The sequence below is a fragment of the Ornithodoros turicata genome, unplaced genomic scaffold (assembly GCF_037126465.1).
Source record: "Ornithodoros turicata isolate Travis unplaced genomic scaffold, ASM3712646v1 Chromosome29, whole genome shotgun sequence".
NCBI lineage: Eukaryota > Metazoa > Arthropoda > Arachnida > Ixodida > Argasidae > Ornithodoros > Ornithodoros turicata.
This window is the reverse complement of record NW_026999353.1, coordinates 1,048,199-1,070,251: the sequence shown is the minus strand read 5'-3', so window position 1 is coordinate 1,070,251 and position 22,053 is coordinate 1,048,199. Positions and strand designations below refer to the sequence as shown.

Below are 22,053 nucleotides of genomic sequence, written 5' to 3'. Positions count from 1 at the left end.
ACATTGCTGATGTATTACCACACTTTGGTTTCCCACTGCACTATTTTGTATGTGAAACTTGGTCGTCACACGCCAGACGATGAGTTACAGCTCGAAATTAGTTTCATGCCTTCCAAAGTAGTGACAGTATGGTCAGAGGCAGATGTAGAACCTTCTATCACTCAAGTGACTGCTGAAATAGCACAACATTTGGAAAACCTCGAAGTAGAAGGTTCAGGTTTTTTTCTCTTTCGCATTCATGCCTGTATCATGAACATTGGACGTTTGATGCCTCAACTGATTGGATTTGCCCAGTTTGAGTTACCGCAAGAACTGAAGCATAAGTTTCGTTCTCTGTTGTGTGTGGACTTTGGTTTGCATGAAGATGAGCAGAACATGTGTTTTGCCTTCTCTGTAATAGCTGCACTGCATCCTGCTACTGGTTATCGCAGGCGTAGGGCATCTTCATACAGACCATATATTTCTGAGTATGTTTTTCCGAAAACATTCCCGGTAGCTTTCCCAAAAGAGGTTGAAGCATTCGAAAAAAATAATGGTATCAGTATCAATGTGTATGCCTACGAACGGGAAGACAAATCTCTGTACCCCATCAAGGTTGTCGATGACGAGCGTGAGAAACATGTGGATCTGTTGCTAATCGACTCTCATTTTCTGCTTATCACATATTTTAATGGATTATTTCAACCTAGCGGACGGCTTCATTGCAAGAGGTGTATGATGGGCTTCTCATCAGACAGAATCCTCAGTGATCATTTAAAGATGTGTTTGCATCAGAAGGTTGCTAAGACAATTTACCCTAAGAAGGGAGAGACGGTAGCATTTGCCGGGGAACATCTCATGTCGGAAGTCCCTTTCTACTGTGTATATGATTTTGAAAGTGTTTTGTCACCTTGTTTGGAGGAAAAAAACGTGTATGAGGATCACTGTCCTTCCTCCTTTTGCCTTTTGGTTATACGTGCATCTGACTCACACGTGTTGCAAAAGCATCTTTTCCGCGGTCCTAATTGTGTCACAGTATTTATGGAGCTGCTGCGGAAATTGCATGACGAAATTTTAGGATGGATACATGCTTTTGCACCTCTAGAAATGACCGAAGAGAATGAACGTCAACATACAGCAGCCACTCATTGTAATATCTGCAAAGAATCCTTTGCTAAAAGACAAAAAGTTCGAGACCATGACCATGTAAGCGGAGAATTTCGACAAACACTATGTCAGACGTGTAACCTGAAACTGAGAGTGCCACCCAAGATTCCAATCATTGCACATAATGCTAACTATGACATGAGTTTTCTCCTGTCTCATTTACATCTGCTTAAGAAGTCAGACATCAATGTGATTGCCACCAGCTGTCAAAAATTTAAAGCAATTGACATCGGCTCTTATCGATTCTTGGACAGTTTGAGTTTTCTGAATGCAAGCCTTGAAACACTGGTGAAAAATCTACGTGATAAAGGTGAATCCAACTTTCAATGCCTTCGCCAGTTTTTTCCAAATGAGGAACACTTTCAGCTGGTTGTTCGTAAGGGGGTCTTCTGTTATAACTTTGTCACCAGTTTTGAAGCCTATGATGAGCCTTCGCTACCACCTCGAGATAAGTTCTTTAACATTTTGAATGGAACCGAAGTAAGTGAACAAGACTACAACCACGCACAGAATGTGTATGAAAAATTTCGGCTCACGAGTCTTGGAGAGTATTCGGACTTATACCTTCTGACAGACACACTGCTTTTAGCAGATGTGTTTCAGAACTTTCGAAAGTGGACACTCGATGTGCACAAGATTGAACCGTTTCATTTTGTATCCCTTCCAGGATTAAGCATGTCTTGTGCACTAAAAATGAGTCAGGTAGAACTAGAACTAATTAACGACCCCAACGCGTACCTGCTCATGGAGAATGGGTTACGAGGAGGTGTCACACAGTGCTCCTTGAGAAAAGCAACTGCAAATGTGCCAGGAACAGAACAGTTTGATCCCGAAAAAGAAAAAGATAATTAACTACATTGATGTAAATGGCCTGTATGGAGCAGTCATGAGAGAACCATTGCCTTACGGAGGATTTGAGTGGCTCACTGAGGAGGAAATTGTTAACTTGGATATAGCTCAGATACGAGATGATACCCCTGTGGGTTACTTTCTTGAGGTAGACCTAGTGTATGACCGAGCAACTGATGAACGCCACAGAGATCTTCCCGTTGCCCCTGAAAAAATGTCCGTTCGTTATGAGCTATTGTCAGACTATCAGAAGGCGCTCATGAAGAAGTTCAATCTTCCACAGAAAGCTACCGAAGCAAAACTGTTGCTAACATTATTTGATAAAGAGAGGTACTTTCTCCACTATCGCAATTTGCAACTGTATCTGCAATTGGGGTTGCGTCTCACTAAAGTTCACAGGGTTCTCAAGTTCAATCAAAAGCCCTTTCTGCGATCCTATGTCGACTTCAATCACGAACTTCGGAAGCGAGCTACAAACGCATTTGAGAAACAGCAATCAAAGCTAATGATTAATAGTGTATATGGCAGGACATGTATGCAAGTCAGGAAATTCGTAAATTGTCGCCTCACAGTAAAAGATGAGCAAGTGTTGAAGCTTCTACGTAAACCAAACTTGAAACAGTTCCGCCCTCTGAGCTCTCACGTCATCTTGTTCCAATTTAGTCAGTCTGTTCTTCACATGAAGCAACCGCTGTACCTGGGCTTCACAATATTGGAATTGTCTAAGCTGAAGATGTTTGATTTTTATCATAACCATCTTCTCCGAGTAGCCCCTGATACACGACTGCTATACATGGACACTGATTCTTACATTGTGATGCTGAGTGACGATAAAGTACTCCACGAACTAGCTGACGAGCATCTAGACAACTCTGGATATGACCATGATCACCCACTCTATTCGACAAAAAACAGGATGGTACTAGGAAAGTTTAAAAATGAGCTTCCTCGTGATCACATTCTTGGCTTCTGTTGTCTGAAGCCAAAGCTGTACGCCCTTGATCTGTGCAGCAAAAAGCAGTACAATCGTGCTAAGGGTGTTAAACAATGTGAAGCACAAAAACTCCACTTCTCTATGTACACGAATGCTCTCGAGCAGGGCACAATGCATAAAGTTAAACAGAACCTCATTGTGCACAAGGACAATGTCAACAAAAGTGTGTCAGTGACAAAAATAGCCCTCAATCCACTGGATACGAAACGCTTCATTTGTGATGATGGAATTGACACGCTACCTTTTGGCTATGGTTGAATTTTTTTAATGTGTACGGATTGGTCTCTCTAATGAAGCGATGGTGTTGGGGTGTGCACCGTCACGAGGTTTCATTACAGAGTTGGCATACGGGAGTAGGAGGGAACTCATCTGTTATCACCCCGCAACAGATGTTGCCCTTCTATTCCTGGTCCCACAGAAAAAAAATTGTAATAAAGATGTTACATCCATATAGCTATGGTTTGTCATATATTAGAACGATGTCATGTTAGAACCATGAACTAAAGCTATTGCATTATTCCACATTTATGGTTGTCAGTGTGGGATTACTTACAACTGTGAGTTAGGAGCTAGAGGATATTTGTTAGCCACGAGTGATGACTAAGCTAAGACCTGGTCTGATGAATTTCATGTCTTCCTGAAGTAATGTGTAGCTCTTGATGTGAGTGAAAGAGACAGTTTGCTTTCCCATATTGCTGCATGCATTTGCGATGGAAATAACAACTGACTTTGTCTGCAAGTCACTGTTTGTAAATGGACCGTCTCAGACGAATTTGATTATATGTGCGTGAAATAACCTGTTTTCTAAGAATTTGATTATAAGAGTATGTGACAACCAGTTTCTAATACCATGTATGTAATCTATAACAATGTCTTTGTTTGCAAGTCACTGTTTGTAAATGATCCGTGTCAGAAAATTTTTGATTATACAGTCAAACTCCTTTACAACGAAACTCAGGGGACAGCAAAAAAAATTCGCAGTAAAGGTATGTTCGTTAAAAAGGATGTTCATTATTGGACCTATAGGGCTCCAGCAGGACCGCAAAAAAATTTGCTGTAGTGGTATTTTCATTAAAAAGGTGTTCGTTATAAAGGAGTTTGACTGTATGTGTATGAAATAACCAGTTTCTAATAGCATGTATGTAGTCATCAACAATGTCTTTGTTTGCAAATCACTGTTTGTAAATAGCCTATCTCAGATGAGATTTTTTTTTATTACCAATGATTCATTATATAGTGTGCAAATTAAGTTGACAAATAAAGCTCTTTTCATGCAAACTGAAATTTTATTGAATGCTCATAGTACACTACAGCGTGACATATCCTCTGTTTTTCTTGGGAAATTTTTTCGAACAAGTGTTTCTATCAATCTGTCATTGTGTCTGAAGTTGGTTGGTGAAAACTTCTGAGTGCACTCTTGAAGAGAGAAACCACAGGCTAGAAGACTACCTACATACAAGCAGTACAGTCCACATGTAGCAGATCCATATCCCTGAAGTCGTTTTGCATTGTAGTGAAAGGAAGATGTTGGGTGAATAAACTGGTAGATTTCTCTGCAAACTGGTCGTATGCCGTAGCTGTCGAAATAAGAAATGCTGTTGTTCTTAGAGATGTAACATAAGGTCCAGTGTTCTCCAGGAGAGGATCTAGGAGCTGTGTTTACAACATACAGCCCTGGTTCAGCTTTTTGACTTGCAATTTTATTGCATGCAAATTGTCGTGGAGGCCGTGCCCAGTAGGCAGGACCTAGGGCAGCCGGAGCCTAAGTGAAGAGGACCCGTCTTGTCTCATACCAAAACAACAAGTGAAGTCTTTATTTGATATCTTACACCTGGAGACCCGTTCGCCTAGGTGGCGCCATTGACCGGTGGCTTCACAACCACTACATCTCCCCCTTTGAGAGTCACAAGTTTAGACGGTCCGATGGGATCACACGGCGGCCACTACGGGTGTACACGGCACAGTCACGCTCACCGTGTTGCAGAACAGGGGTACCGGTCCCTGGTGCAGAGTTCGTTGATACTGGAGGCTGTAGTACCGGAAGAGCAGGAAGCTTTCGTAGGAAAGGCACCAAGTGCCTCCGGTTGCGCTGTAGAATTGCATCACGCTCTGTCTCGACCACAAAAGACCTTGGACGCTGAGCAGGGCTCAGCACGGTGGCGCGTACCTGCTCTGGACGCACCCAGACCTGCTGTCCAGTCCGAAGTGGCGGCAGCTCTCTAGCCTGATGATGCCTGTTGAAGTCCTGGGCCTTCTTCCATTTGTAGGGTTCATCCCTGCCTGCCACCTCTTCCCTTTTCGGCCACTGTGCACGAAGTTGATTTTCAGTTTTTGGGACTCGTGTTCGGAGTCTCCTCCCCATGAGTAACTGCGCTGGACTAAAACCGGTCACTCCCGATGTGTCTCTGTAGTTCAGGAGGGCTAGATGCGGGTCCTTTGCTTTACGTAGTAGATCCTTTACTGTGCGAATCATCCTCTCGACTTCTCCGTTAGACTGTGCGTAGTGGGGACTACTTGTAACATGGTCGAAGCCATAAGAGAGGGCGAAGGCTGCGAAGTCCCGCGACGAAAATGGGGGTCCGTTATCCGAACGTACTTGCTGGGGGATCCCATGCCGGGCAAAAAGGCTTTTACGTACCCCAATTACAATTTGGGCTGTGGTGCTTCTCAGTGTCATTACCTCTGGGTAGCGCGAGTAGTAATCCACGACCATTACAAACTCTTGGCCGTTAAGGTGGAACAAGTCTAAGCCTAGAACTTCCCATGGACGACTGGGCAGGTCAGTGGACATGAGCGGTTGTGCAGGGTTTTGTCTGGTACCCGCACACTTTTCACAGTTTGTGACGAGAGAGTTGATTTCGGCTGATATTCCCGGCCACCATACTGACTCGCGAGCAAGGGACTTCGTACGGTTGATACCTTGATGTCCATCATGAAGAAGACACAAAACTGCTGCTCGCAGTGACGCCGGGATGACAAGGCGAGTGCCTTTGAGAAGAAGTCCATCGCAAATAGAAAGTTCATCTTTCACTGACAAGTACTTAGTCACATGGACTGGCAACTTTGACTTATGTGGCCAGCCATGTTCACAAAAGGAGACTAGAGTGCTACACTCTCCATCGCAGACTTGTGCGTTTCTTACAGCCTGTAAGTTAACAGGCAACACTTCTGGTGTAGCAGCAACCATTTCTACTGCAAAGAGTTCCACCGCATCCACATGAGGTGCAGGAGGACACCGTGACAACGTGTCAGCTGTGGCTAACAACTTCCCCGGGACGTAGAGCATCTGGAACTCATAGCACATTGTCTTTAGTCTTAGTCGTTGAACTCTTGGAGGTAAAATGTCCAGTTCCATCTTGCCAAACAGCGAAACGAGGGGCAGGTGATCGGTTTCCACAGTGAAGGCAATGCCTCTGATAAACTCGTCAAACCGTTGAATTGCCCATGCTGTCGCCAAGGCCTCCTTTTCTGTCTGACTGTACCTGAGTTCTGTGGGAGTCATTGCCCTGGCAGCAAAGGCCACCGGCCTGCGTTCGCCACTTGGTTGTGTTTAGATGAGAATGGCCCCGAGTCCAAAAGAGCTTGCATCAGACGAAACTGTGGTAGCATAAGATGGGTGGTACTTTGCTAAGCACCGATTCGACGTTAGGAGTTCCTTGATCTTTGTGAATGCAGTCTCTTGTTCGTGCTGCCAAACCCAACTGGCCTTGGAATTCAATAGGACACGAATTGGTGCGGTGATGTCTGAGACGTGTGGTATGAATCATGCAAGATGATTAACCATGCCAAATAGGCGTCTGACGCCTGCGACATCTGTGGGTGGTGGCATTGTCTGGATTGCCTCAATCTTGGCTGGATCAGGCTTTATGCCTTGTGCCGAAACGATGACACCCCAAAACGAAACTTCATTCACACCAAAACGACACTTGTCTCGATTCAACGTGATTCCTGCGGCCGCAAGACGAGACAGCACCTGTTTGAGTCTTGCATCGTGTTCTTCCTGGTTGCGTCCAAACACCAGGACATCATCAATCATGTTGACAACTCCCTCCTGACCTTCATGAATCCTCGACATCTGTTTTTGGAAATACTCAGGTGCTGAGGTGATTCCAAAGGGGAGCCGGCAAAAGCAATAGCGACCGAAAGGAGTGATGAATGTCGTCAGGTCCTGTGATTCGGGAGACAGCCTGACTTGATAGAAACTTGCTGTTGCATCCAGTTTAGAAAAGACGGCAGCATCACCGAGTAGACCAAGAACTTGTTCAACCGTTGGCAAGATATGGTGCTCTCTGAGAACTACTTCGTTTAGTCGTGTGAGGTCAACGCAAAGACGGTAATTCCCATCCTGTTTCGGGACTACCACTAGCCCAGAGCAACAGGGAGTAGGTTTCTCGATATGGCGAATCACACCGTCGTGTTCCAATTTGTTAAGTTCCTGACGAACAACCTCCCGAAGAGGAATAGGGATTCGACGAGGTGCGCTCAGTGAAAATGGGACGGCGTCTTGCTTCAAGCGGATGGTGTACTCCTCTCTCAGCGTACCAAGACCCTGGAACAGTTCAGCATTCAGCGTAGCTTCAGGAGTGGCCACTGTACCGAGAAATTTGACAACTCCGAGGGCTTGGATAGCCGGAAAACCCAACAAAGGCACTACAAGTGAATCGACGACGTAGAGACGCTGCGAGGATTCTTTTCCGTGCCAGTAAAGGCGTGCCACGTACGAGCCTTGTACTTGTAATGGTTGGCCTCCAGGACCTGTCAAGAGGGCCTCAACCTTGTCAAGCTCCGCTGGAACTGTAGGAAATCCACTGGGGACTGCAGAAACCTCGGCTCCGGAGTCTACCTTGAACTGTGAAGTGTAATCGTCCACCGTAATGTCAACAAACTTGGCCTTCAACAAGGGTGGGCAACCCAGAGAGTGCAGCTGAATAGTGTTCAAGTTGGTGTACTTCTGCTTCCGTGAACGGCAAACTTCCGCAAAGTGGCCCTTTTTCCCACAGAAATTGCAGACAGAGTTACGCGCTGGACATTCTGTACGCGTGTGAAGACCACGGCCACAAAAGAAACATGTCGAGTCGCCATAACGGCCGTCCTTTTCACCTGGGCGAACAGTTTTTCGTTTGGCGTTTGAGCGTCGACGAGGCGGCAGTTTCTGAGCTTGCGCAGCGTCCATGGTCAACACCCGGGTTACTTCACTTGAAGATTGAGATTGCTCCATTGCTCGTTGCTTGTCCGCGTCTTCCGACTGACGGGCTTGCGTCCATGCATCTTTGAGTGTAAGCTTCGCGTTACGACATAAGTGTTCTGAGAGCCTTGCAGACTTGAGAGTCGCGGACTAGCCGCTCTTCCACTGTCCCCGAAGGATAGTTGCAACATTTCACTAACTTACAGAGTTCCGCATAGAAGCCGTCCATGCTCTCTTCTGGTTGTTGAACACGTTTGTGGAAACGTGAGGACTCATAAAGTTCGTTCGCCGGATGCACGAAATGCTCGGAGAAACTGTTGACTACTGCGTCGTACGAGTTTAGCGAAGCTGCGTCGAGTGAGAAAGTGCCGAGAACCGGGCGAGCTTCCGGCCCCATACAGTACAGTAGCGTGCGTATTCGAACCTCTGGAGTAGCTTCTTGTAATCCGGAAACGACGGCATAGTCTTCAAAGCGAGTCTTCCACGAGGCCCAACTTGCTGGGTTGTTGAAGTCGAATGGCTCCAGTTGTTGAAGCGTTAGGCCTAACCACGAAGGCTGCTGGCCGGTTGCGTCAGACGAGGTTTTTGTCATGCTGAGTTACCAAACGGAGGTCGGTGCCTTTGGTTTTGGAGTGAAGTTCTTCCAACACTTCTGGCACCATGTCGCGGAGGCCGTGCCCAGTAGGCAGGACCTAGGGCAGCCGGAGCCTAAGTGAAGAGGACTCGTCTCGTCTCATACCAAAACAACAAGTGAAGTCTTTATTCGATATCTTACACCTGGAGACCCGTTCGCCTAGGTGGCGCCACTGACCGGTGGCTACACAACCACTACACAAATGTTCCACGAAACAGTGGCCTTGTGCAGTGATTTCGAGCAAAGGCTGCATTAAATTCCCATTCCTCCATTTTTTTCTATACGAATTTGACTCGTCTGTCTTTGTTGATTGCTAGCACACGAGGTGTTTCTGAAACAAAGAGAACTGTAACAGCCTCTGTAAGATTTCCACCAAATGTTAGGGAGAGACGAACATTGTTTTGTACCACAGGACTCAGCGACTGCACTTCCACATCTGGAGTAAGATGGTAGTAGAGCATAAACGTTTCTTTCTCATATGCAGCCGGAGCTAGAGGTATGTCTTTCCGCTTCAGCTTGTGAAGCAAATTCATATATCCTTTAGAGTAGATCGATCGTTGAAAGTCAAAGTCATCTGTGTACTGTTGTCCACCAACATCAAGCACAGCTCTCTTAAGCTTGAAATTTTCAAGTTTAAATGGATTCCTTTGTCTGTTACCCTGGTAGGCTTCACTTCTAACCATCAATACTGTCAGCTTTGAGGGAACTCGTTCACTGTAAAGGTCATCGAAAATCACTTGAGATTGATTTGGAGCAATTGTCCTGTACTTAATCTCTAATCCTCGAAGGAGGTATGATGCTGGAGTTGTCTGAAGTCTTCGTTCGATGCCGACGAGTACACTTGGAGAAACCTGCACACGTCGCAGGTACAACACAATTCGTGAAAACTCTATAGTGTGTTTTTCAGTCTCGCTGGCAGGTGCAAGAAGTCGAAAATCATCTGTGTTCTGACGAAGGACAACTCTTATGTCGACTCCATTGAGAAGAAACTTTTCCTGTTGACATATATCACTGAAGATAGGGGAATAAAGATCGCAGAGTGTCAAACCTTTGGTCCGTTTGTAGCGTGCAAAAATTCCTTTTGCCTCAACAGGAGCGGCAAAATTTTCAGATTCTCCCATTGGATCTGGTTCGTAGAGCATTCCAGAGAGGGTGTGAGTTTGAGTAACATTATTAGCGTTTGTTATTATGTCCAAGTATGAACGATATGCATAATTTTCGAAGTTAGAAACCAGTGTCGAATTAAGGTAGACGTGGACATGATGAAAGAGCGAGAATGCAAATGCTTGCTGTATCTCTGTAAATGCTGTATCTCCATTTTTCCATACAATTTTGCATTGAGTGTGTAGAAAACTAGACTGCAAGTCAAAGAATCCACCTCCGAGACCTGGAACATTATATTCGATTACACCACATGGTGTATGGGCGGAAACTGGAAAAAACTCTACATATTCTGACTTCTCCAAGGAAAAGTTTGTTGGAGGAAGAGAAAACAGTTCCAATTGGTTCGTGGTGCAGAGGCAGGAATTCTTATGTACTAATGCGATGCTAGACATTTTCTGTAGTAAAAAAAATCGACCTCTCTTCGCTTCTTCAGAGATTTTACTGACCGACCCACCCTCTTACGTTCGCTTTTATTGTTGACAGATTGTTTTCTTTTCCTTCCTTTTCCTCTGAGCCTATGAAGCAACTCGTCACGTGTTGAATGGATTGTACGACCAACTCCTTTCCTTAGAGCTTCTCTAAACGTTGATCCCTGCTTAACATCTTCTGCTATGTGTCGTCCAGTGTCGAGGAACTTTCGACTCACGTAGGGAGCTACCTTCTTCGTTAGTATAGGTATAAACTGCTGCACTAAATCAGAGAAATAACCAGATCCGACTTGATAAAGAGGAGCGGAATAATGTGGCAGTGGTTGATCACGTTTGCCCGTACCATAATGTGCTATGCAACAGGGTGCCTGTGTTATATACATTTTCGAAAATGCAGTGTCACTCCAACACGTCCTGAGCCGGCAATGAATGGAATGAAATCACCTATCTCGTTTGCCAGTTCGATTTGAATGGCGGTCAGTTCTTTTGCTATCACATATTTATAGTAAAGATTAGTGAAAGAATATGAAATCACTTCATTCCGACTCTGCACTCTGAAAGGGGGTAAACGGATATCACCGACAGCTTCATTCTCGATGATGTCACTGTAAATAAAGATATAATTTTGTGCTGGAAAAAGACAGACATCCCGCTGGGCTACAGTAAAACTTGAGAAGGTTGTCCTTTTTCCGAATCCAAGCATCAGAGCCAAATATGGATGAAATGTGACATAACCCTCGCTACGACCTTCCAGCTGACAAACTCCATTGTATGGATTATAAAACAAAACACGTGCACTTTCTGGTAGCCCTAGCTTTGTTCGGTATGCATGATTTATTGCATCAACTAGGTCCTTTCCCGACTCGTAATACCCTTCTGGAATTTCATATTTTGTTGTACGTGAGCGGTACATGATTAAAGTAATTTTTTCTTCTGTATCCTCTTGATACTTCAATACTTTTACTGGTTGACCTTCATCCACTTCCGAACATCCAATAATCTTTTCAGGAAAACCAAGCTTGGCAGAGAGAGCTAGGCTCAACTCAAGTCCAGTATTGAGTGGCAGTTGAAGCTCATAATGTCCAGTGACACGTAGAAGCCTTGCTTGGCTTTTTAAATGTTTCGTTAGGAATTGTCGAATTGGTAAGATAATGTTTTCTCCTGCGCGAAACTTAATTTGCTCTGTTGTGAGTGTAGGAGCAAAGAGACTAGTTTCAGATATAGCGTTAACAGTGTCCGTGACGTTCTTAATTGCAAACGGGACATTCACCTCTGTCAGGGAAACTTCCCACTTCCCATCTAAGTGCATGGGATGAGCAAGTTTAACTCTGAACTTACTCATTGTGTTATTAGGAAATACATCGGTGGAAGCGTTTGAGAGTAAATTGATGTAGAACTGGTCTGCCATTTTTTATTGTTCTGACTAATCTCCGTTTGCATGCACCGTTTTTATAAGACTGAGGCGCGTACCCAGTCATAGTTAATTACATAGTAGGTGTGCATGCAACCTAATTATAATAAGAAGCGCGTGTTGCGCGTTCGAGGGACTTGCTGGAGGCTGGCTTACGATATGGGGGCTGGTGCCCACGTGGTTAATTCCTCAGATGATACAGTGAGGTCGGTATCTGTGGGCTGGCGCTCACGTGGTTTAGCCCTAATTAACATTCGCAAGAGCGGGATGGGGCGGGCACGGGGGCGGTCTTGTTTGTTGATGCTAAATACGCTAGCTAGCGTATCTAGCAATTGTTTTGCTAGATAGGCACTGCTAGGTGGGCTACATTTCTAGACTACTCAAAACACCACCATAGCCGAAAGTACTAGTTCTCACTTCAGAGTGACAATTAGATCAAACCTAGACTGTAATTCGTCCAACGTTATCTATCTCCTTCAATGTAACACATGCCAAGCACAGTACGTGGGCCAGACAAAAACCGCATTCAGAATCAGATTTAACAATCACCGATCGGACGTGACGAAAAAACCGAATCTTCCAGTTTCACGCCATTTTAGACAGCCAGGGCATTCAATTAACGATGTTTCAATTTTCCTTCTTCAAACAAACTTCAGTTCCGACCGGTGCCGAGAACAGCGCGAATCTTACCTTACCTACAGATTCCAATCTATCATAAACGAGGACCCCGGTGTACTGTCAACAATAAGACACTTATCTGCTTAGATAGTGTACTGCTGCTTGTTCCCCTTTTCTTTGCAGAACAACAGTCCACAGCCCTTGGATTCCATCCCACCTCCCGGACTATGACCTCTTCACCGGACATGACTCAACCACTTCCTTGTACTTGACCTGCTGACGGCCGCCAGGTGGCGGGATTCCCCGATTGTGACGTCATTGTAGCACTGTATAAAACTCCAAGTGTCATTTGTCATTCTTCAGTCCTGACGAAGGCGGAGCTTCCGCCGCAACGTTGACTTCCCCCTTAACTTCCTACTAGTAAATAAATAACTCCCCCTTTTTCTACTTCCTACATCTTCGTTGTCTGCCTCATATTTTGTTAGTACCTATATATATATATATATATATATATAGTTGTGGAAGGAAAAAGTCGCGGACAACAGATTTTAGGGAAGTTAGAAACACTAGTTCATTTAATGGGCAGAAATGTTTCGACCCCGTTTCTCATTCAACTTTTAATTTCTGTCCATTAAATGAACTAGTGCTTCTAACTTCCCTAAAATCTGTTGTCCGCGACTTTTTCCTTCCACAACTGTAAAACTTCGTGGCCGTTTGACTTTTGTACTTCCCTCGACCTATATATATATATATATATATATATATAGATAGATAGATATAATGAGGGGGAAAGCCATTAAAGAAACAAGTAAATGACACTAGGCTTATTTGAAATTAAAAATTACAGATTAAGATGGTTTCTATTGCTGCACGCAGGGAAACAGATAGCCATGGAACGATGCGACAGCACCAGAGGACACGTGTTTCGCCATGTTTGCGGCTCGTCAGCTCTGGGCAGCTGCGCATCGTAAGGAATTGGCAAACCACGGGTCGCTCAACGAGCGATATGCACCTGGTAGGATGACTGAGCACTCCTCAATGCCACAGTACAATCCAGTGAATTATAATGCAGGAAAAAAGCCATTGAAGGAACAAATAAATGATACTAGACGTGTTTGTAATTCAAACTGACAGATTAACATGGCTTCTATGGCTGCACGCAGAGAAACAGATACTCATGGAACGATGCGGCAGCACCAGAGGACACGTGTTTCGCCGTATTTGCGGCTCGTCAGCTCTGGGTAGCTGCGCATCGTTAGAAATTGGCAAATCAGGGGTCGCTCAGCGAGCGATGTACACCTGTGAGCGTGACAGAGCACTCCTGAATGCCACAGTGCAAACCAGTGAATTATAATGAAAAGAAAAAAGCCGTGAAAGAAACAAGTAAATGACACTAGACGTATTTAAAATTAAAAATTACAGATTAAGATCGTTCTATGGCCGCAGTGTCCCCCGGTGCTGTCATATGTCATATGCTGTCATGCTGCTCTGCGTGCAGCCATAGAAGCCGTTTTAATCTGTAATTTTTAATTTCAAATACATCTAGTGTCATTTACTTGTTTCTTTAATGGCTTTTTTTTCCCTCCATGAGTATGAGTATATATATATTGTCCTCTTGTCCTAATGAAGACAGTGCCACTGTCGAAACGTCGACCATTCTTTTGTAATCTAAGTGTTAAATTACCCATTAAATCAATTAGTTTTTTTAACGTTCCTGTAATCTGTAATCCACGTCTGATTATTTCACTTTTATACAACTTCGTAGCCGTCTGATATATTAACCTCTTTGTCCTATATATATATATACATATATATATATATATATACAGGGTGTTTCAATTAAATCCCCGGGCTAAATAATTCGCGAACGGGTGCACCAATCGAAGAACTTTCTTTTTTACAAGTATCTGTCTGATACCACCTACAAGCTGCGAACCGGGTGAATGAGTGGGTGCGCTCATTATTTCAATAAAAATTCAAATGAGTTGCTTGAAAAACATAACTTCTAAAGCAGGGCGCGGTCGGCATTAAAATGGGTACTGCGCCTTTTGGGACCTTCTGTGGACATCATTTACAGAAAAATCTGCTACCGAAGTGAGTCATTTGTTGCAGTAAATATTTGGTTTCGGTTTACATATTTTTGTCGCAGCTGGTCACGGTCCCAAGCAGCACAATGTACTGAAAGTCGAGTGCAATAGGGGTGGACGGTATGTGTCTTACCAAAGTTCTGTAGTTTCACGAGTCTGTTCAAGGCCGTCCACCTACCCGTCCACCCCCATTGCACTCGACTTTCAGTACATTGTGCTGCTTGGGGTGAAGCGAAAAAGGACGCTCTTCCACCCCCTTATCTACCAATGAATTACGTGTTCGTGACCTTACTTCGCAACGGGGAGTGCTGGAGAAAAAATAACAGCGTCAAACCGGCTACGCCAGTCCCCGCCCCGCTTATCTGACTGATATGCGCCCTTTCTCTGTTATGATCGCACGGACGAAACACAGTTAATCACATAGTATCTTGGTATCACATGCTTTCCATTCTTTCTGCAGCACTGCCCATTGCGAAGTAAGCTCTAGAACACTTAATTCATTGATGGATAAGGGAGTGGAAGAGCGTCCTTTTGCGCTTCACCGCGACCAGCCGCGACAAAAAAAAATGTAAACCGAAACCAATTAATTACCGCAACAAATGACCCGCTTCGGTGGCAGATTTTTCTCTAAAAGGTGTCCACTGAAGGTCCCAAAAGCGGTAATACGCATTTTAATGCCGACGGTGCCCAGCTTTTGAAGATATGTTTTTCACGAAACTCATTTGAATTTTTATTTGAATAATGAGCGCCTCCCACTTATTCACACGGTGCGCAGCTTCCAGGTGGTATCGGATGGTATCTTGCAAAAAAGAATGTTCTTCGTTTGGCGCGCCCTTTCACAAATTATTTAGCCCAGGGATTTAACTGAGACACCCTGTATATATATAGATGGGTAGAAATCCAGCGAACCGGTAGAGATGTAGGAAGGGAGTTGCCTCAGGACAGAAGCCGCCGATATTTCGAACAGAGACTGTTCTTCTTCTGGGCACCGTCCTCATCATTGGCATGGTATTTAAAGGGTTAGGTGTGACGTGTTTAAAGGTTCATGCGAATTGTGGGTCAACAGCCCGGAGGGAAGAAAGGTCCGTACGTCCACGTGTTCGTGAACCTTCCATTTTTCTGCAACCGGTCTGTAGCCTAGATCACTACGTTCACATAATCCCCTCCACACTCTAACAAAGCAGCCATTCACTCCCGCCGTAAAAACCCGTACGGACCTTTCTTCCCTCCGGGCTGTTGACCCACAATTCGCATGAACCTTTAAACACGTCACACCTAACCCTTTAAATACCATGCCAATGATGAGGACGGTGCCCAGAAGAAGAACAGTCTCTGTTCGAAATATCGGCGGCTTCTGTCCTGAGGCAACTCCCTCCCTGTATATATATGTTGGTTTGGCCGAGTTGTAATATTCATAAATCAACCAGCCTTAAGACGGAAACGAATAGGAATAAGTTAACACTAAGATTTATTATTATACAAAATAGGGATAAAATTTAGCTATTACAAAATCGACGTTTCGCGGAAACTCCGCTTGCTTCAGAAATGAAGGGGACGACCTGCCCATTTTAAAGCGACGGGACTGTTCGTGACGTCAGATGCGCCTGAGGCGGATGCGGAGGTACTAAAGCATGGAAGCTTCCAGTAGGTGTGTCCCAAGGTCTCTGATTTCAGTGTCTCTTAGGTTGGAGTAGGTCATCGTCGATCGGGGAGTCTGGCTTTTGTGTTCGTCGGCGTTAGCCTTCTATGTCCTGGGGGATATTCCGGGAATGACCTTTTAGCCATTTCCTGCTTGTTCTTGGCGATGTCTGGGTGGAGCGTATTCAAACCGTGGTGGACTGAAAAACAAAATATTTGTCCAAGTGGGCTGCTGGATTGTAAGAGCGAATCGCGGTCTTTTATTTTGTGTTCATATTACGAACTGTTCATAGGGTACTGGGGTCTTCGTTTATGAGAGAATTCAACTTATATATGAGAAAAGATTCGCGTTGTTCCCTCGCTCTGTCTGACCCATATCCTGACTCAATGATGAAGATCGATACGTCATCAATGGTGTGCCCCTGCTACTGGAAGTGGCGTGAAACTGGGAGATTTGGTTTCTTCATTATATCAGATTTATGATTCTTGAATCGGATTCTGAACGGGGTTTTTGTCTGTCTGATATATTCTGCATTGCAGGTGTTACATTGGATAGCGTATTTGACGTTGGCCGAGTTGCAATCGAAGTTTCCAAGTACCTTTGCTTTGAATCGTGAGTTTGTGCACGGATCTGTTTCGAACGTTTTCATTGCCTTGCAGATTCGGCACCGTTTGCCATTACATGGTTGACAACCACGAACTTCATCTGTCGGTTTGTTGACTTTAGGCCTTACTAATCTACCCTGTAGGCTGCGGTCGCGACGGTAAGTGACGCGAGGTGGTTCAGCGAATATTGTTTGCATGCGTTCAGACTGCAAGAGTATGGAATGGTGGCGCTTCAGAATGGCGTTAATGTTGGTCTGGTTTTCGTTGAGAGTTACAGTGAGATTTGTAACTTTAACGGAACTGAACTGTAACTTTCAGTTTCAGTTCTTGAACGTAACTGTCCAGTACTGGGATGGCAACGTTTGACTTACAAACATATTCTATACGTGCAGCCAAAGAGGTCCTGCTAATTTTTTCTCTTTATACACTTGACTGGCTTTGCACTGGGCTTTCAGAGGTGTCTTAGGACACCCTGACAGGAGGCATCACTGCCACTTGACCTTCTGACGCCATCCGCTCAGAAATCAATGATGCAGAGGGACGTTTTCATTGTTTCGGCTACCATCGATCATCGGCTACCATCACTTCGATTCTTTCTAGCCGTTAAACGAGTTTTCATCGACAGTGTCTTTGTTTGCAGCAATTCTTGCGGTGAACTACCTCATCCCATCATCATTCATGTAGTTGTTGTTGAAGCCTCACCTCAATTTATTGCTCACCGTCACTTGGTAAATTTTGTAGCATATTTCTTTTTTTTTCTGCTTCCGTGCTGCGAGCAGTGCACGAACAGCGTGAACAGTTCCGACAGTTCCGAACTGCGTGCGACAGTTCATCCTGAATCAGTCGCTTCGACGTGATCTGATGTACGTTTTCAGCGAGAATTCAATACATACACGGAACAATGTGGAAAAGTAACGAAGCTTTCTACTGTGAGGCCTTCATCATATTATTCACTGGCAAACAACCAACGACCATGCCGCATTAGGAACATCCCCCTTTCAGTTACTCTTCAATTACTGCCCCCGGCGATATATCGACAACGAACTAAATATCGACAGTGATGCTTTCGGCATAGACATTCAGCACGCACGTAACTGCGCCCACGCTAATCTTACGAAGTATTTTGGAGGGTATGAAGACAAGATTCGATTCCAAACACCGAAAGCTATCCTTTGAAATCGGAGATCACGTGCTGTTCTCCAACGGAATCAGATATGGTAAATTAGGAGCTCTTTTAGATGGATCTTATATCATCAAGCACATAACGCTTATGACATTGCACATAACGCTTATGACATAGAACGACCTCTAGCGAATGGGGCTACCAACTACCTTCTACTTCGACCTCACTGAGCTGTTCCAAGACCACGTGAGCTCCATCGTCGTCATCCTCCTCGTTAACACGGCCCAGGTCTAAGAAATTGCGTCCTCGCAATTATCGAAATTATTGTCGGTCACATAATCCAGTAGCCATCAGTAGTAGTTACTGGACACAGATTGTCCGCAACTCTACAAGGCTTCTGGACACGTTTAATTAGCAATTACAGCTAATTGGGACCCCCACATTAATCAGCATCCTCCAGGGAGTCATTACACTAATTGGGGTGCATCTAAGGTGTGTCCAGACCACCCTGTGCGTTGCCGACAAACTGTGTCCATAAAAAAAACAAATAGATAGAGACAGAGTGGAGAGAAGGAGTTTAGTTGAAGATCAACGACGTCATCTTGAAGAAAGCGGGCCGGAACGGCCGCTGACCGTCGCTGGGCGACGGAGCACAGAGGCAGGTTGCAAAGCATCGCAGCTATGACCACCAGTTCCGGACATCCTGTGACGTCAGCTGTGACGTCATCATGGCATGTCTGGGCAAGTTAGGACAGCTCTGGACATGCAAGGAGAAAAACACTCGTAATACAGAGGCTGGGAAAGCAAGAGCAAATATGCAAACCATCAATAGCTAACAAGAAAATAGAACTAGTTACACAACAAATGATCCCACCACAACAGGAGCGCAGAACGATGCGACTGCTCTATCCGACAGTCAGGCAGAGAACTGACTCCTAATGTTTTTTTTTTCTCCTGTATAAAGCCCCTGTATATGAGCAAAGGAACCCAGCGAGGTCTGCACGAGCAGAACCGCACGAGCGCGAAGTCGGTGATGCACATCATGCATTGCTGCAGGACAGGCGTGATTCTCGGGCAGGTAATAACGCTGAAACACAACCCCGTTGTTACGGTTGCGGCAAACGCGGTCATTTTCGTCGTAACTGCCGGCAACAGACCACTACCACCCCCAGACAACCCCCGCAGGGAAACCCGGGACACAGGCGGCGGTAGTTGGAAATCACTCAGTTCTGTCGTCGGCTGCGGAAAATGTCGATATGAAGCAAGTGAATTCTAACCATGCTATCTTGTCTGATAACGTAGTGGCCTCTGTCCCGCTCGCATGTCGAGCGCAAGATGACATATACAACATCGGACCGTTTATCGTGGCGCGCGTTCTGAGCAAGGACGTTGCAGCTTTGGTGGGCACTGGAGCGGCTGTACCCCTGACAGGTGACACCATCCATGATTTCTTGCCGGGAGCGGAACATTTCCGTACGGACAACCAGGACCTGCCTCAGGCTTGCATCAGATACAGTGGTACCAGCCGGAGGAGCAGTACGTCTCACTTTGACCATCCATGGACGACGTGTCAGACAACGCTCCATCTACCTGCCAGGATTGGCGGGACTGATGATTCTGGGACCCGACTTCATTATCCAGGTGGGACTCGTCCTGGACTTACGTCGTGGAGGTTACCAGCGTGCAAGCGCTACAAACTTCTACGCCTTCGTGGAGTGAACGACTCTGGAAACGGAGCAGAACCGGACTGGTGAGGAGACCCAGGATTCCGGAGCTTGACAATCTATGCCCGGTGAGCTATTTTCCATAGCAGGACAACTAACAGCGACGGTCGCACCCGCTGTTTTGGAGGACGCCTTGAAACGATTTCCAGGAAGCCCAGACCAGTGAAGCATGCTCGCTGAAGCATTGCGGCCATTCTCCGGTATATTCACTGAGAGACCAGGTCTAACCTATGCATTAGAGCACTGGATAGAAACCGGCGGCGCAAGGCCCTGGCGATGTAATCTTCGGCCTTTGAGCGTGCATAAGCGTAAGCTCCTCGACGCTACGCCAGATGAAATGCTCGAGACCGTTGCTGTGAGACCTTCCCGCAGTCCGTGGGCTTTTCCGGTGGTTCTTGCGCCGAAAAAGGATAAAACCGCAAGGTTGTGTGTGGATTACCGCTGACTGAACGAGATGACGGTAAGAGATTCGTACCCTTTTCCCTCGATAGACTCGATCATGTATTCGTTGGGATCCGCCCACGTGCGTACAACTTTGGACTGCAGTAGAGGATTCCTGCTGAGACTCCGATAGCAGCAGATGATGTTGAGAAAACTGCATTTGCCTGCCACAGGGGATTATTTGAATTTGTTAGACCACCCTTTGGACTGTCTAATTCCCCCGCTAGTTTTCATCGAGTGATGGACGAGGTGCTTGGCGATGCGAAATACAATTTCACTATGGCTTACATGAATGACGTAGTAACTTTGTCACGCACATTCCAGGAACACCTTTCTCATTTGAAAGTGGTGTTAGGACGCATGCAGGCTGCAGGATTGACTGTTAATCCCGGGAAGATGCATTTGTCTACCAACAGCATCGATCTCCTTGGGTTCAAGGTGGAGTCCGGCAGGGTCAGGCCGAACAAAGACAAGCTAAAGGCTATCCTTGAGTACCCCCGCCCGACGGATGTTAAAAGGTTGCAGCCCTTCCTGGGTATGATTGGCTTTTATAGACCGCGATGCGCAGACCTAACGCAACCGCTAGCTTGGCTTTTGCAGAAGGGAGCATAATGGTCATGGGGTCAAGCGCAGGAACAGATGTTTACCTCTTTCGCTAAAGCGGTTTCGGAAACTACCCGCTTGTATCTCCGAGACCTGAATCGCCCATTTGTACTTCAAACAGATGCGAGCGATTACGGCCTTGGTGCAGTCTTGTTACAAGAGCATCACGGTGAACTCCAGCCCGTGGCATTTGCAAGCCGTTCGCTGATGTCTCCCGAACGCAATTATAGCGTGATGGAGAAGGAGTGTCTAGCAATCATGTTTGCACTACATAAGTTCGACATGTATTTGGATGGAGCGAAATTCACTCTTCAAACTGACCATCAGGCGCTATCCTGATTAAAGAGGTTGAAAAACCCAGCCGGACGACTCGTACGTTAGAATTTAACGTTGCAGCGACACGACTTCTCGGTGGAATACCGAAAGGGAACCTCAAATAAGGCGGCAGACGAGCTATCTCGAGCACCGTTGCCCCTTGAGGCTGTCGTTATTCGGCAGGAGCTTGTGGCTGCGGTTAACCAGGCCGTCACAGAGGAGGAGCTCTCGTGGAGACAGATTGCAAGCAGGAACAACATCTTGGAGGTGCAGAGGACCGACCGCCTTTGTCAGCATATGTCAAGGTTGCTGGAAACGGCAAACCTGGAAGACACAGAAGACGCTGAGGAGAGGTACGACTCCTATCAACTGAGCGAGGATGGTCTCCTGGTCCGGTACATTCCCCAGGCGGACGACGAGGAGGTTGGTGATAGCCCCTTTCGGATCGTAGTTCCAAGGAAGCTACGTGAGTTATTCCTCAAATACTTCCACGATTCTGCATTGTAGGGTCACGGCCGCGGCAGCAAGACTTATTCTAAGTTGTGTCGTATCCCGACTTGGCCCGGCACAAGACAGGATGTTTTGCGGTATACACGCAGCTGACCGATATGTCAGAAGTCTATGCTGCGTGGAGGGCAGCCTCCCGGCTTGCTGCAAATGGTCGTTAGCCAGAAACCTTGGCAGATAGTCGCATGTGACGTAATGGGTCCTTATCCCAGAAGTCCCCATGGTAACCAGTACCTGTTAGTTGTTACAGTTCACTTCACGAACTTGGTTGAGCTATACCCGCTGCGGAAGTTGGTGTCCGCTCGGATCTGGGACAGACTGCTGGACGTCTTTTCCCGGTTTGGATTCCCGCACCAGCTCATCACGGATAACGCCTCGTACTTTCCCTGTTGAAAACACGTCGGAAAGGGAAACAAAAAACAAAGAGAAACAATGTTAAGGAGCCCGCGAAGAGGGAATCACACAGGTAACATGAAAAACAGTTAGGAGCAACTAAGATTTATTTGAACAAGAACTTTCGTGCAAGAGACTGCACTTCTTCAACCTGAAGAAGTTGAAAAAACTCATATAACTTTCTATG

At 45.8% G+C, this 22,053-nt stretch overlaps 1 protein-coding gene across 1 annotated transcript; it reads right to left on the bottom strand.

Annotated features, from left to right (window-relative positions):
- Positions 1-4,892: 4,892 nt before the first annotated feature.
- LOC135373674 (uncharacterized protein K02A2.6-like) lies at positions 4,893-6,491 on the bottom strand. The gene has a single exon (XM_064606765.1). It carries the CDS (start codon positions 6,489-6,491, stop codon positions 4,893-4,895), a length of 1,599 nt encoding a protein of 532 aa, XP_064462835.1.
- Positions 6,492-22,053: the final 15,562 nt, after the last annotated feature.